Source organism: Sphaeramia orbicularis, chromosome 9 (assembly GCF_902148855.1).
Source record: "Sphaeramia orbicularis chromosome 9, fSphaOr1.1, whole genome shotgun sequence".
Lineage (NCBI taxonomy): Eukaryota > Metazoa > Chordata > Actinopteri > Kurtiformes > Apogonidae > Sphaeramia > Sphaeramia orbicularis.
Window position 1 is genome coordinate 27644722 of NC_043965.1, and position 15273 is coordinate 27659994.

The 15273-nt window shown below is 34.7% G+C and overlaps 2 protein-coding genes across 2 annotated transcripts; both read left to right on the forward strand.

The window, feature by feature from the left end:
• The first annotated feature begins 1313 nt into the window (after window positions 1–1313).
• On the forward strand, window positions 1314–6246 carry LOC115425804 (arrestin domain-containing protein 3-like). Its single transcript, XM_030143561.1, has 6 exons — window positions 1314–1668; window positions 1785–1845; window positions 1931–2078; window positions 2184–2280; window positions 3981–4237; window positions 5784–6246. The coding sequence occupies exons 1-6, from the start codon at window positions 1410–1412 to the stop codon at window positions 6021–6023; spliced, it is 1062 nt and encodes a 353-aa protein (XP_029999421.1). The 5' UTR covers window positions 1314–1409; the 3' UTR covers window positions 6024–6246.
• Window positions 6247–11376: 5130 nt separating this feature from the next.
• Window positions 11377–14023, forward strand: LOC115426204 (arrestin domain-containing protein 3-like). Its single transcript, XM_030144211.1, has 6 exons — window positions 11377–11644; window positions 11722–11782; window positions 11862–12033; window positions 12141–12228; window positions 12544–12800; window positions 13895–14023. The coding sequence occupies exons 1-6, from the start codon at window positions 11386–11388 to the stop codon at window positions 14021–14023; spliced, it is 966 nt and encodes a 321-aa protein (XP_030000071.1). The 5' UTR covers window positions 11377–11385.
• The last annotated feature ends 1250 nt before the right edge of the window (window positions 14024–15273 follow it).

A 15273-nucleotide genomic window follows, 5' to 3' on the forward strand; every position in this document is an offset into this window, starting at 1 on the left:
AGACATGACAGAGCGTCTAAATAATAATGTGATGCAAAACACTGGACTTCAGCAAAAAATGTGAATTCAGCAGAAGTGTGAATGGAACCTTATTGTCTTTACTGTTGTTGCGATCACACTGAAATTCAGTAAATTACTAAGACTAGGGTTCAGATCTTAAATTGGTGTCACATGTTAACAAGTATTAAAAATTAAATATGTATTTACTGTTATTTATTCAGGAAGTCCCATCGAGATTAGAAATCTCTTTTACAATGGAGACCAGTATCATCCCCACCATCAAAAAGTAAAATGACTGGTTAGTGTTCAGGATACCAAATAGTCAACAGAGTTTAGTCGGGTCCCTGATGGTTTGATGGTGTATTTACTACCAGATCCTGCAGCTCTGAAAGCTGTTAGACCAGTGTTCTTCAACCTTGGGGTTGGAACCCCACATGGGGCCGCCTGAAATTTCTAGTAATTAATAAAAACAAAAAAAAAAAATTACTAATAAAAAATGTATGGTGAGTTGACAGAGACAATCCCAATCCATAAAAGACATGACAAACTGTGAAGCTGAAACTGAAGCACTGTGGTACTGTTTATCTGTCAAATGTTCATTGTGGTCAGTTTCAGATGCTGCAGCTCTTTCATAATTCATACTTTGAGTTCTTGTTTGTTCAGTATTAATTGTCAGCCTTGTCAATCCAAGCTGGACTGACTGTACATATCCTGACCAAGGAAAATAAAATTCTCACTTTGTGCAGTAATCTACACCTGGCTTTTCTGCCTCTGTCCATAATAATATATAGACTAAATGTCATCTAAAATTAATGTTTATTTGCAACATAGTATAGCAAATTATTACATGATCAAAAACCAATTAATTTTAGCAAAAAATAAGTTGCCAGAAATTTGTGATGTTAAAATGGGGTCACGAGACAAAAAAGGTTGGGAACCACTGTGTTAGACCATGTTCGACTCCTACAAACTGAAAATCATAATCATTCTTTTCCCCTTTATCAGTTTAGTAACGTTACTTTAGGTAAACCTTCATTACCAATAGGCTTAAGGGTTTTAGTAAATTTTGCCCTTTGGATCAATAAAGTTTATCTGTGTCTGTTTATCTGTATGGAAATTTGTATGACGTCACTGGAGAACATGGCATGTGACACACTGTGGAAACCGATCATGTGATGATCACATGTAAGATGAGGCAGGTGTAGTCTCCACCCACCAGGTCACTGTAGTACTCTCCCAGCTGGGAACGCTGTTACGCCTCTGGGCTCAGGTGATGCAAGAAAAACAGGTTTAACAGCATTTCTGTCTATGTTTTCATAAAAGCATTTGCATTCACAGGCAACATTCACAAAGCCGTGGTTCCTTTTTGGTTTTACAATTTATCTTCTGTATTCATTTTAATTTGGAAGATGACCATCAAGAATTTCTCTATTGAATATGACTCCATCAACAGCAGGAACATCTTTACAAATGGAGATACTATCAATGGAAGAATCATCGTGGAGGTTTCAAAGGAGATTAAAGTCCAGTCGCTAGTTTTCATTGCAAAAGGAAGAGCTAATGTGTGTTGGCATGAGCAGCATGGGCAACACGTACATGTCGTGTACAGATCTAAAGAAAACTACTATGATGTCAAACAGCACATCTTGAGAGAAACAAGACAAGATGGTAATAGTGAATAAATTCATATTTGGATATTTTAAACATAGTTATTTGTAGATAAATGTGAATATATGGGAGCATGAAGTAAAATGTTATATTACTGATATGGTGTTCTTTCCTAGGTACTGAAGTTATTGGCAGAGGAAGACATGTTTTTCCTTTTTCCTTCAAGATTCCTGACAGGTGTTGATCTATATGACGTAACTCATCTTAGGCTGATGTTTACTTCTCTTCACAGCTATAACATTTTATTTTGTTGTGTTTCCAGGAAAATGCCATCAACTTTTAAGGCCAGCATTGGAAAAATTGTCCATAAAATAAAGGCGGAGCTGAAACAGTCCATGAGGTTGACACAAAAAGCCAAAACACACTTTACATTTGTGTCCAAAGCTGATATGGACACACCCGGACTCATGGTGAGACATTTCTATTAACAAACTGCAAGTATTTAACTGCAAAATATGGCAAAATGTTACATAAGTGGAGGAGACACTTGTCTGACCATATTTTTTTGTCTCTAGGAACCTCAGTTTGGTTCTAAGGATAAGACGGTCAGTGCTTTTGGATCTGGGACGATTGCGATTGATTTTCACACCAGGCGAATGGGATACTACCAAGGTTAATAGTATCTGTTTAATAGTATGCATTCTTAATTTCTACTCTTCCAGATGTGTTTCCGTTCACTTTGACCACAGATGCAAATGGTTTTCTCCTTTATTTTCAAGAGCAATAGATTTTGATCGTAAATATCAAACGGTACACTCAGTGCTTTGTAACTTTAAGTTTTAATCCACTCTTCTGTTTTTACATCCGTCACTGCTTCACAAATATTAGCTAATCTACTGGATGATTCCAGATGAAAAATTCATCTATAAAACATGTGACATAAGCCCATTTTTACTGCACCTGGCCATTGTCAGAGTGTCATATGAGCTGTGTGTACCTTTTAAGCCGGAAAACATCTGTGATCTGTGTAACAAGATGACTGGTGCAGATTGTGACAGGAAAATGAGGTTAAAAATAGGTCGTAAACGGGTGTGAGAGATTAACTAATACATTCAGCAAACAATTGAATGGCTAAAGGGGATGTCTTCATTTCCCTTAATAGTGTTTAATATGCAGATCAAACCTTTCTATTTTGAGTAAAATGGTGATATAGCTGTTATATTCTAAGAGGTTTGATGTTTTGTATTGTAGTTTAGTATAATTCTAGATATACCTCAGTTCAAGTTTTACCATCAAATATAAAAATTAACCCATAAAGACCCAGTGCTACTTTTGTGGCAGTTTCCAAATAATATTTTCTCTATATTTAACATTTCTTAACTGATTCAACACCATTTATCCAATCCAATCCAATCCAACTTTATTTGTAAAGCACTTTAAAACAACCACAGTGGACCCAAATGCTGTACAGAAGAAAAAAAAAAAAAAAAAAAAATAGAATGAAATACAGGAATAGACTAAAAGACATAAAACAACTGTACAAAAAAACAACAACAACCCAGTGCTGTACAGAAGAATAAATAAAACCAAAATAAAAAAATGAAGTTCAAGAATAGAATAAAAAGACATAAAAAGCTGTACAATTAAGAACAATGTATTACAATTTATTATAAAAATAATCCTCCATGTTTCGCATTTTTCCAGTGAAAATCCGGGATTTTTCAGTATTTAATTTACGGATTACATAATTGTTCATAAAAGCTCAGGTTAAAGTTAAGGGTTATTGTATCAAAAACAGAGAAAAGTGAGGAAAAAGTGACTTCTTCAGTAAGATCTATCATTAACTGAACATAATCCAAGTGTCTCCATCCACTGTCATTGATCCAACTCCATGGGTTTTACTGGTGAATCAATGTTGCAGAAGATGACAGTGTTTCCATGGTAACTACGCAGCCTCTGAACGTCTAAATGGGTCATTTCTGATAACCATGAAAAGATGACAAACTGCATTTTACACCAGTTATTTACATGTATAATAGGATTAGTGGATCAGCAGGTATTAAACAGTTTAGATCAGTAGATGCTTTTGGTCAGTGGTGGATGTTTGAGTCTTTATGGGTTAACTAGAGGAATAATTAATCTCATTTATTTCAGTGAAAACTCCATTCTAGTTGAGTTCATGATTCCCTGCTTCTTTCTTCTCTTAGTCACACACATAATAACCTGTTCTTGATAATAATCTGAAACTCTTGTCTGTTTGCTTCCCGGTTGTCAGACTAGTTTTGAGGCAAAAAAAAACCACATATTGTTATCATTGATAGAGTGGATTTGCAGTGGATTAGCAGTGACATGATCATTCTTCTGTTCTACAGGTGAGGCGTTCGAAGTCACAGCCGACATCAAGAACAACTCGTCTCGTTCAGTGAAGCCCAAGTTCGTACTGTACGAGAAGAAGAGTTTCCTTGCCCAGGGCCGCAGGAGGCTTTACACAAATACAATCCTGAAGGACAAGTGTGATCCTGTGGCTTCCGGTAGCCACCAGACTGTGAAGAAGGTGATCAGTATACCTCCAGAATTACCTCCCTCCATCTTGAACTGTGCCATCATCAAGCTGGAGTACAGACTAAAGGTAATAATAAACCACTTACAGTTCTAAGATGAGTTGTTTGGTTCGTATTCTCTTTATTTTATTTATACTGATGTGGATGTCAAACATATGGCCCATGGGCCGCCAAAGGGTCCAATGTGTGAATTGAAAAAAATCACATTAGTTAGTTAAGTATTTTGAGGGCATAAAATCATCAGATAACACAGAACAAAATTTTCGGTGCTCAAAAAGGAGTGGGAAGAAGTATAACTTATAGACTCCACCCTCTTTTTACAAACTAATAATTAAATTGATTCAGTTTCCTTTGCTTTGTTCACATACTTTTTATTTATTTATTTACATTTTTACAACACAAAACATCCATATAAACTATTTACCATATTTTTTTTGTCATTGAAGATATTAACAGTCAGTGGAGTCAAAATCATTTTAGTTCTGGGGCCACATTCAGACCAATTCAATCTCAAGTGGCTTTGATCAATAAAATAATGAAATAATAAACTATCAGTAATGACAACTCCAAATTTTTGTCTTTGTTTTGGTGTGAAAAAGTAAAATTATTATCCCCTTGTTTGTTTTAATTACCTACCTTAATCTCATTTATTTTATTGCAAATTCAGCAGTGGTCATTTGTGTTCTATGTCAGTGTTTTGTTTTATTCTGTCTTTTCTTTCAATGGTGGGTGGGAAGGGATAATGGCTTATTATAGTTCATTTATAGAAGCCATTTATGGTTAGATTAAAATTGTTGCTCTCAAAATACATTGTATAAAGACAACTATCTATTACCTTCAACTAGAACACTTGGAAATATTGTACATGTTAGATATTACCGTGTGTGTATGAAAATCCAATAAAAAAGATTTATTAAAAAAAAGAAGAAAAAGTAAAATTACATGAAATTGTTTACATTTACAAACTCTTTTCACAAAAAATGTCAATAACCGGCATAATATGAACAACCTGAAATTTATCTAGAGAAATAAATGTAATTTTGACAATATTATGTCTGTTATTAAATGTTTTGTGTCTTTGTAGATCCACTGTGATCTGTAATTTGTAATGCACATGTGTAAATGATAAGCTGAGACAAAACATTGTGATAATATTTTTCTTAAAAAATTTCAGGTTTTTCAAGTTATTCATATTTTTTAAAGGACAGTTTGTAAATGCAAACATTTTCATCCTGTAATTTTACTTAAAAAAAAAAAAAGAAAGATAAAATAAAAAGAAAAGTTTAAAGTTGACATTATTAAAAGGTTATTATCTTATAATTTCACTGGTCCGGTCCACCCCTTTGACACCCTGCTGTAGGTTTTATATGTTTCTATGGTTTATTAACTTTTATTTTGTTACAATACTCTTTTAAAGTAACTGAAAAATCAGTTCAAGGTAAAACAGCGGGACAACTTGCCCTCATTTTGTGCTGCAAAAATAAGCCTGAAAGGACCTCTAGTGACAAAGCAATGTCATAAGACCCAGCTCCCAACTTAAAGGCATGACTTTGAGTGTAAAAACGTTCCATTTTATCAACTTTTTTTTTTCTTTTTTTTTCTTTTCTATAACAGCTCTACCTGGATATCAAGATGGCTACAGACCCAGAGATCAAGTTCCCAGTCGTGGTCCTACCTGTCTTTCAGGATCCAGACATGAGAAAAAAACCTGCTTCTGAAGAATTTGGAGCTTTTGGATACGTACAGCAACCAGGCTGGAGCGCAATGGCATACCCACCACCTGCACCCCCACATTCAGAGTCCCCTCCTCCTTATGGAGCGTGTGCAGATTACCCATCCTACAACAAATTTTAGAAATATGGAGCTTAGATGTAAACACCTGCATCAGAACAAGGAAAGACAGATAAACCCTCACATTTGATTCTTCAGAGAATATTAACCGTCCACCCATTATTCAAACTATTTAACCCTTTAAACCCTAAGCCTATAATGGTTCATCTGGACTTTTTTTTTTTGTATTTTGACTATGAAAAGGTTAGAAAACATGTTGTGAGTGAGTCCTTTTGCCCATTTTTTCAAAGCACTTAGAACTTTCAAACTCTAGCAGTCATTTACAATTAACTGCATACTATAATTCTGCTAAAATGGCTTCTTCTCCTACTTCTAGTACAGGTGTGAGTGAAATTACCGTAATGACCCAATAAAGCCTATAATGTGCAACATCTCAGGTTTCAGAAATCATTGGAATTTTTCCAATTGCACAAAAAGTGAAAGAGTTACAGCCATCCAAAATACATATCAGTGGTGACACGTCAGGTTTTAAAGAGTTAAACTATGTAAATAAATGTGTAACTTGTTTTGCCAAAAAAGAAAACACATTAGGCCAAAAATGTCTTCACAACTTGTTTTTTTAAATTGTTGTATGTCGTATTGTTTTATATTGAAGTGTTAAAGTGATGATAGTTTTACAATGTTGTTCACTTGACAGTTTTGCCATTAAACATATTGCATTGACATTAAATTGTGAAATGGTTGAAGTAACTATATTAAAGAAGTATTTTGTGGCAACTACCAAATGAATTTCTGTCAACATAAGTCATTTATTGTAGTATTATTCTTTTCATTTTGCATTTTTGAGTGAAAATAAGGTATTCTTCTTAGATGTTCATAAAAGGTCAGAGTAAATTCAAAGATTATTATATCTAAACAAAGAAACATGTGACCTTTTCTGCTAAATACATCATTAGCTGAGCAAAATAACAATTAACAACCGCTGTCATTTGTTTAACTCCATGGGTTTTACTGGTGACTCAATGTTGCAGAAGATGATTGTGATTCCATGTTCACTACGGAGCCTCTCAACATCCACATGGATCATATCTGATGACAATGGAAAGCTGAGAAACAACATTTTACCTGAATTATTTAAATGTGTCGGTAGAATTAGTGGCTCTGAAATTTTAGATCAGTAAATGCTTTTGGTCACCAGCTGCTGTTTAGCTCTTTGAAGGTTAGATAAACAAAATACTTGAATATCTGGCATCAAAGCTCTGTTATATTTATGATATCTTATTTAACTCCCCATTATTCCATCACATCATTCACCTCCTTCACCTGACTGAATGTACTGCATGTTATGGCAAATATTGCGAAAGCAGAGTGTGTGACGGCCATAAACCTTGATTATAATGTAATGATAAGACATTAATGATGTAAAACAACTTGCGTCATCCCCTTACACCTGTCATTCAAAGTTTTCCACTTCTTTATGATATTATATATGCCTGGTTTATACATTAAAAGCTAAAATATGCACAAATACTCTGTTGCTTTACTAACTTGAGTATTTATTTTTTACATTTTGCTACACATATCTATACTTTCTTCTTCGTACATTTATTTACAAAATATGCTGCATGCTCTTGACTGGAGCTATTTTTATTTTTCAGTTGTGAAAAACAACAACAACAACAACAACAACAACAACAACAAATAAATAAATGGCAATTCCACCCACCCCTAATGACTTGGGCAATCACACATTAATCTTTTGGCATCTCCACGGGTGCAAGTGAAAAGTAAAAGTAATGTTTGAGAGTATTGCAATAGTTTGTTTTTTTGTTTTTGCTGTAGAAAGGGGTGGAATTAAATATGCTTGTCAGATGTTTTTCATTTTCAGATGCATCAATAGCAATGGAAGTTTATTAAGAATTTTTTTATAATAATAAATAGTAATATCTGTGTATAACAGTATACATTTCTCTTTTTTTTTGTCTTATGTTGAAAATTGGCTTTGGGTATTTGCGTTTGTTGGTGGTTGTATTGTGTGTTTTTATATGTCCAAATTAAAACATTCATTCATTCATTCATTCATTTATGTGACATAACAGTTTTCTTTGTCAATGGATTATGCCAGTGGTTCCCAACCTTTTTTTGGCTCGTGACACCATTTTAACATCACAAATTTCTGGCAACCCCAGACATTCAAAACAGAGACTTTTTTTTTTTGGCTAAAATTGAATTGTTTTTTATTATGTAATAGTTTGCTGTACTATGTTGCAAATAAACTTTAATTTTAGACAACATTTAGACTATATAATGTAAATTTTTATTATTAAGTTTTAATTTTAAATTTTTTAAAAATAAATTATTAGAAATTTCAGGTGACCCCAGACATTCAAAACAGAGACATTTTATTAGTATTAATATTAGTTAGTAACTTTTAATTTTTTATCAACTACTAGAAATTTCAGGCGACCCCAGTTGAATTCCAGGCAACCCCAAGTGGGGTCCCGACCCCAAGGTTGAAAAACACTGGATTATGCTTTACTCTTATACCATGAGTACGTTCTAGAAATTATACTTCATTATCACTTTTACTAGACTATAAATGTTACACTTACTTTTTTTTTCAGCACAAGTATGTTCTGTTTGGGTAAAAATAGAAATACAATAGCTTCCTCTGACTGAAATTAACTCATTACTCGATCTGAATAGATCATTTTAATAACCCGCTGATACAGTATAATAATGTATTAATATGACTCTTGTTGCATTTCACAGAATCCCCAGCAAACAAGAAGTGAGCAGAATCTAACAATCTGGACATGTAGCACTGAATGTCTGAACTAAAAAAAAAAATAAAAAAAAAATAAAAAAGAATGTGGAGAAAAGTGCCATAATACAAGTTCAGACAACATTACTACCATTAATATATAGATCCTACAAGTATTTTAAGTACTTTTTTTTGACAGATCATCTTATCCCATAAAGACCCAAACACCCACTGGTGACCAAAATAATTTACTGCTTTAAAAAGTTAAATAACTTTTGATCCACTAATCCTATCAATACATGTCAATAATTTGTGTAAAATACAGTTTGTCATCTTTTCACAGTCATCAGATATGACCCATTTGTATGGTCAGAGGCTCTGTAGTGAACGTGGAAACACCGTCATTTTCTACAACATTGATTCACCAGTAAAACCCATGGAGTTGGATCAACGAAAGTAGTTGTAGACACTTGTTTTTATGTTCAATCAATGATTTATTTTACTGAAAAAGTCACATTTTCCTCCAATTTCTCTGTTTTTAATATTATTATCCTCAACTTTAATTTGAGCTTTTATGGATATCAATCATGATCGGTAAATTAAATATAGAAAATACCTGATTTTCACTTAAGAATGCAAAATACTAACAATATTATTAGAATAAATTGTGATAAATCACTTAAGAAAAGGTAAAAAAAGAGAAAAAAATCCTTTGGGATCTGCCACAAAAGTAGCTCTGGGTCTTTATGGGTTAAAATCAGATCTGAATTAATCAACAGTTCAACCCAGTAACTTCCAAATGTAACCTGTCAATGCACAAAGACAGAGAAAGGTCTGTAAAATACAAATCCTGTCATAGAAGGCAGAACCTGCATATGTAAACACACAGTCCTATTCATCCCTCAGTCTTTCCCCTGACCATCTTCAGCCGTTCCATCCTAAATCTGGAACACACACTCCAGGTGAAGCTCAGCCATGTTTATCAAACGCTCTAAATGCTATTGTTTCTGGTTTTTTGTCATTCTGATTACACGCTGCTATAAATTACATCCTACATGCATGCTTTGTCTTGTCAGGTTGTTCTGAACGTGGCCATGAACAGAAATCCTGTGGCCCAGTTACCTATTGTTTTTCTATCAGATCCTGTTGGGACGGGGGCCAAGAGGCTGCAGGAAGAAACTCAAAGAGAGAGAGAAAGAGAGTTTGGTGGTGACGGATACGAAGCAGACTCTGTTTGTTGACCTTAGAAAGAAGGTCATTTTCTGGTTCTGTGGCAAATTCAAATGTAGAAGCTGTTTTTGTTTGTGTGTGCACATGAAAATACGCTTGGTTGTTTAAAGCAAATGAAGTGTTGTTTCAGGGATAAATGAAGCGCCATTGTTAATTTCTGACTCAGGTAACACAGTCCAGTCCAGAGTTTAAACTAAACATGGTGAAGCAGTTTTTAGCTCTTATGCTGCACACAACTGGAACAAACTACCAACTGACCTGAGATCAGCCCCAAATGTGAACATTTTGAAATCCAGGTTAAAACCTTCCTCTTTTCATGTGCTTATGAATAAACTATTTTCAATCTTATCTATTAAATGAACTTTCTTTAATTTTAATGTCTTGCTTTACTCTATTTTAATTTTAATGTTAATTTTAATGCATGATTTTAATATAATTAATGTCTTTCTGGTGGTTGATGGTTGATGGTTGTAACATTTTTTTGGGAAGGTGTTGTGAGCCTCCCTACCCCTGCCAGCCATTGTTTAGCTAGCTGTACTAGCATGATGGTTTAAAATGAGTGTTGATGAAATGACTCATATTTTAGCTTAGAGCCTACTCTTCAATCTAATGTAAGTTTCCTAATTCAAACTTCAACAGTGTCAGTGCTAATCAAAATATAAACGTGGTCCAAAAGATTAGTTACTTACCTGATTTTTTTTTTTTTTTTTTTTGGCTTTAAAACTCACACATTTCTTTCCACAGGCATGCAAATCCACATGCATGGTCAGGGAGGGAGTGGGTACACATGAAATTGATCACATGACACTAATGTCATCCCTTATTGGTGAAAGTGATGCTATTATAACCACCCCCTTGTTCAAACCATCCCCGGTCTCCCCTACTGATAAACATGTATTTATCTAAATGATGTGCATGCCATGGGACGTTCCCCTCATGCCAAATACATCTTCTGAGTGGATTAAAAAATGAGAAAAATTCAGAAAATTGAGGATGTTTATACTTGTGAAATAATTAAACATGTATTATTCTCATGTACTGCAGTACGGTGTGATTATCTTAAAATAGCACTAGTTGTAGAGTGACTGAATAAATGTGTATAGATAATGCTATTCTTTTGTCTTCGTGTGTCCATAATGTCAGACTCTATTTGTTATATCCTAATTTAGCCTGAAAGGATGCTGTCTAGAATTACCTATGTGAAAGTGACACCTACAGGCTTGATCAAATGACCCTGTGCGACACAGATACAGGTCCCAGAGAAGTCGGTAAATATGTCAGCCTTCTCTGCAGACTTCTTCACCAACAACAGGCCCTATTTCTGCAAATCGTCCCATACCATCCCTTTGGGGAATTTGGGGAATTTATCCTTCTGATGCGGTTGAAGTGGTATCCGATGTGTGCTTTTAACAGCAAGTTAAGAGCTTTAGAATGACTGTGAAACATCTCTTTGTGGAGCACAGCAAGGTGAATGAGCGAGGCACCTTCTCTCCGGGGGACACCCTCTCTGGACAGGTCATTGTGGTGACGACAAAGGAGACCAAGGTTCAGTGTTTTTTTGTCAGAGCTAAAGGAAAAGCCAAGGTAACATGGTGTGAAAAAGATGGACAATCCACAGTGGTCCACACCGACAAGAAGAAGTACTTCTATTTTGAACATATAATTCTACAGGATAAAAACAAAGGAGATGGTTTGTATCATAAAAATATAATATTATGTTCTGTAAAAATAGTTAATAAATATTTAACTCATGTTTTCTTCTTTAAGGTTCAGAAATAATTGGACCTGGAAGAAATGTGTTTCCATTCACCTTTTCGATTCCAAATAAGTGAGTGTTTTTGTTTATTATAATATTTTACATTGAGTTTGTGAATTAAAGTAAAAATGACATTATGTTTATATTACAGAGATATGCCTTCATCCTATAAGGGAAAATGGGGCAGCGTTACATATAGTTTGCGAGCACAGTTGACCCAGTCAATCTGGCTCATTCACAAAACAAAGACCGAGTTCCCTTTTCTGACCAAGTCTGAGTTTCCTTTTGCTTCTAAATCAGAAATGATGATCATCGGACTAAAGGTTTGAAATGGGTATTTAAATGATGATAATTTACTATACAGTTAATATCTACTCATAGAGGTGTTTAGAGATGAACTTGAGTGAAACTTTATATTTTAATTTTACAGGAACAGCAACAAGCGACCAGAATTTCATTCCTTGGCTTTGGAAAGGTGACTATGAACGTTACCACAGAGAAAATGGGACTCAAGCAAGGTAAACACATCTCATCTAAGACGAACTGAGATATTTTGTGTGATTAATCTTTATTATTATTATTATTATTATTATTATTATTATTATTATTATTATTATTATTATTGTTGTTGTTGTTGTTATTATGATGATGATTATCTATCTATCTATCTATCTATCTATCTATCTATCTATCTATCTATCTATCTATCTATCTATCTATCTATCTATCTATCTATCTATCTATCTATCTATCTATCTATCTATCTATCTATCTATCTATCTATTATTATTATTATTATTATTATTATTGTTGTTATTATTCTTCATAAACAGATGAGGCCCTGGGAGTTTCTGTAGAAATAACCAACGAATCAGCCCAGACAGTCACCCCTAAGTTCTACCTGTGTGAAAAGCAGACTTTTGTCGCCAAGTCGAAGAAGATAGTTCACAAAAATGACATTCTGTTTGGGACGGGAGACCCTGTTCCACCTGAGACCATTCAGTTTACAACAAGGGTTCTAAGTATTCCTCCACAGCTTCCCCCAACCTTCTTGAACTGCTCCATGATGAATCTGGAGTATAGAATCAAGGTAAATAGAACAGTCATTCACAACTATTCACTTTCATTTTAAAAACCCAAACAACCACTGGCATCTGAAAACAGAATCAGAATCAGAATTGCCACAGAACCCTTTCTTTGAAATTTGCAGTGAGGAACAGAGAGGATAACACAAGCACATACGTAAGACATCATACAGTTTTCACACATTACACGTGGACACATGCTGGAACTTTTTCAGTGGATTTGGTAGGATTTGGGGGACAGGGCGAAAAAACAGAGTTCAAGGGCAGACAAAGTTTGGAGTGGGGAGGGGGGAGTATGTGTGTGTGTTGTGTGTCATACTGATCTAAAATATTACTACTAATCCTATCAATACATATAAATAATCCAGACAAAATCCAGATTCTCAGTTTTTCAGAGACTCCATAGTGTATGTGGAAACACCGTGATCTCCTGCAACATTGATTCACCATTAAAACCCTTATAGTTTGACAAATGTAGTAGATGAAGGCACTTATTTTACATCAAGTTAGTGTTATATTTAGCTGCCGTAAATCACTTTTTTTTTTTCAATTTTCTCTGTTTTGATGTAATTATGTTTGAATTTCCTCTGAGGTTTTATGAACATCTACATAATCAGTGGATCAAATGTAGAAAAAATACCTAATTTTCACTGACAAACACAAAATAATAGGATAATAATATAATAAATGTGATACATCACTTTGGAAAGGTTGACTGTAGATACAATTGATTAAGAAGTTACCACAAAAACAGTTCCATCCATGTTAAATGTTCACATCCCTGGTTACATTTTTATTGATAAATTGAGGAAAAGTTGTGGTGAAGCTTTTTTTTTTGGGATATTTAAGACTTAAGCATAGAGAATATTATCCATAAGGGCAACAGCACCACTCAGTGGCTGAGGGGGTCAAACAGTGAGAGGGGAGGGGTTAAAGTGGACGGCCCACATGGCATGTCCACCCACGGATGAGACGATATGTAAAACGTGTCACATTACAGCCCAGGAGCAGCTTATTTAACCATTCAGGCTTTCACCTGTAAATGCCACACAAGCACACGCATCGAACTCTACTTAAAGTTCTCTCTCTCTGATTTTAGGTCACCCTCGACGTGCCTTTGGGAAGAGACCCAGAAATCAAACTCCCCCTGGTCATTCTCTTGGGTTCACCAAAACCACATCAACAAAAACCAAAGAGATCCATCTGGTTCAGAAATCTTCCTGGTTAAAAACTTCAAAAGGCCGTGGTCTGCAAGTTGCATGACATGGAGTGTGACTAAGAAAAATATGTGAAATAAAAAAAAAACAAAAACAAAACAACAAAACAAGAACAATCATGTCCATTCATTTAAGTCTATGCTTTTTTTGAGATGGTCTAAATTCAACAAAATAGTCTGTTGATTCAATATTAATCTAGAAAAACACAAATAGTTTGAGACTGATTTCATGAAATCGCGTTGTATGTCATACCAGTTCGCCAGATATCTTTGTTTTTAGTTCATTTTTATCACTTTTACTTTCTGGTACTTCTAATATGGCATTGTATGTTTCGAATATTTTGTGTTTTAAATCATAATTCCATCTTGTTTTACCTCCAGCTGCTCCTGTTTTTAAGTAGAGTTCACTGTTTTTAATTCGTCTTTGTCACTTTTACTTTTCAGTATGTCTGATATGTTCACTGGATGTTTCAAATGTCTTGTTCTGTCTCAGCTATATTGTTAATGAGGTTTCGTCCTCAATATATCTCTGAGTTTAAAAAAAGGTTATGATGAGTTCTGATGGCATTTGGTGTGTTATACGTATGCATTTTTGTCCTTTTGCATGTTATTCATCGCCATTTGGTCACATGTCAATTTACGCCAAGATCTCCGGTTCACATAACCCTGACCCTCAGGGCGTGAACATACATGTGGAAAGCTAATAATGCTCACGAAATTGTGTTGTATGACATGTCACTTCTTATGGCATTTGGTGTGCTATACATATGCATTTTTGTCCTTTTGCGTGTTATTCAATGCTATTTGGTTGCATGTCAATTTACGCTGAGATCACCGGTTCACATAACCCTAACCTTAACCCTAACCCTCAGGGCGTGAACATACATGTGGAAAGCTAATAATACGTACACATAACACGCCAATTAAAAGTGGCGTGTATATTTACGCGATATCATGATATTACGTTGAATAGTTCATTGTTTTACATTAAATAAGCTTTTCTGCACTGAAGAAAATGTCTGGTCCTGTTGTGATGGCTCTGTTATCACCATTAAACACTAGAAAAACACAAATAGTTGGAAACTAATCTCATGAAATCACATTGTATGTCACGCCAGTTCTTATGGCATTTGGTGTGCTATACGTACGCATTTTTGTCCTTTTGTGTGTTATTCAAGGCCATTTGGTCATGTGTCAATTTGCGCCAAGATCTCCAGCTCACATAACCCTAACCCTGACCCTAACCCTCAGTGCATAGTATT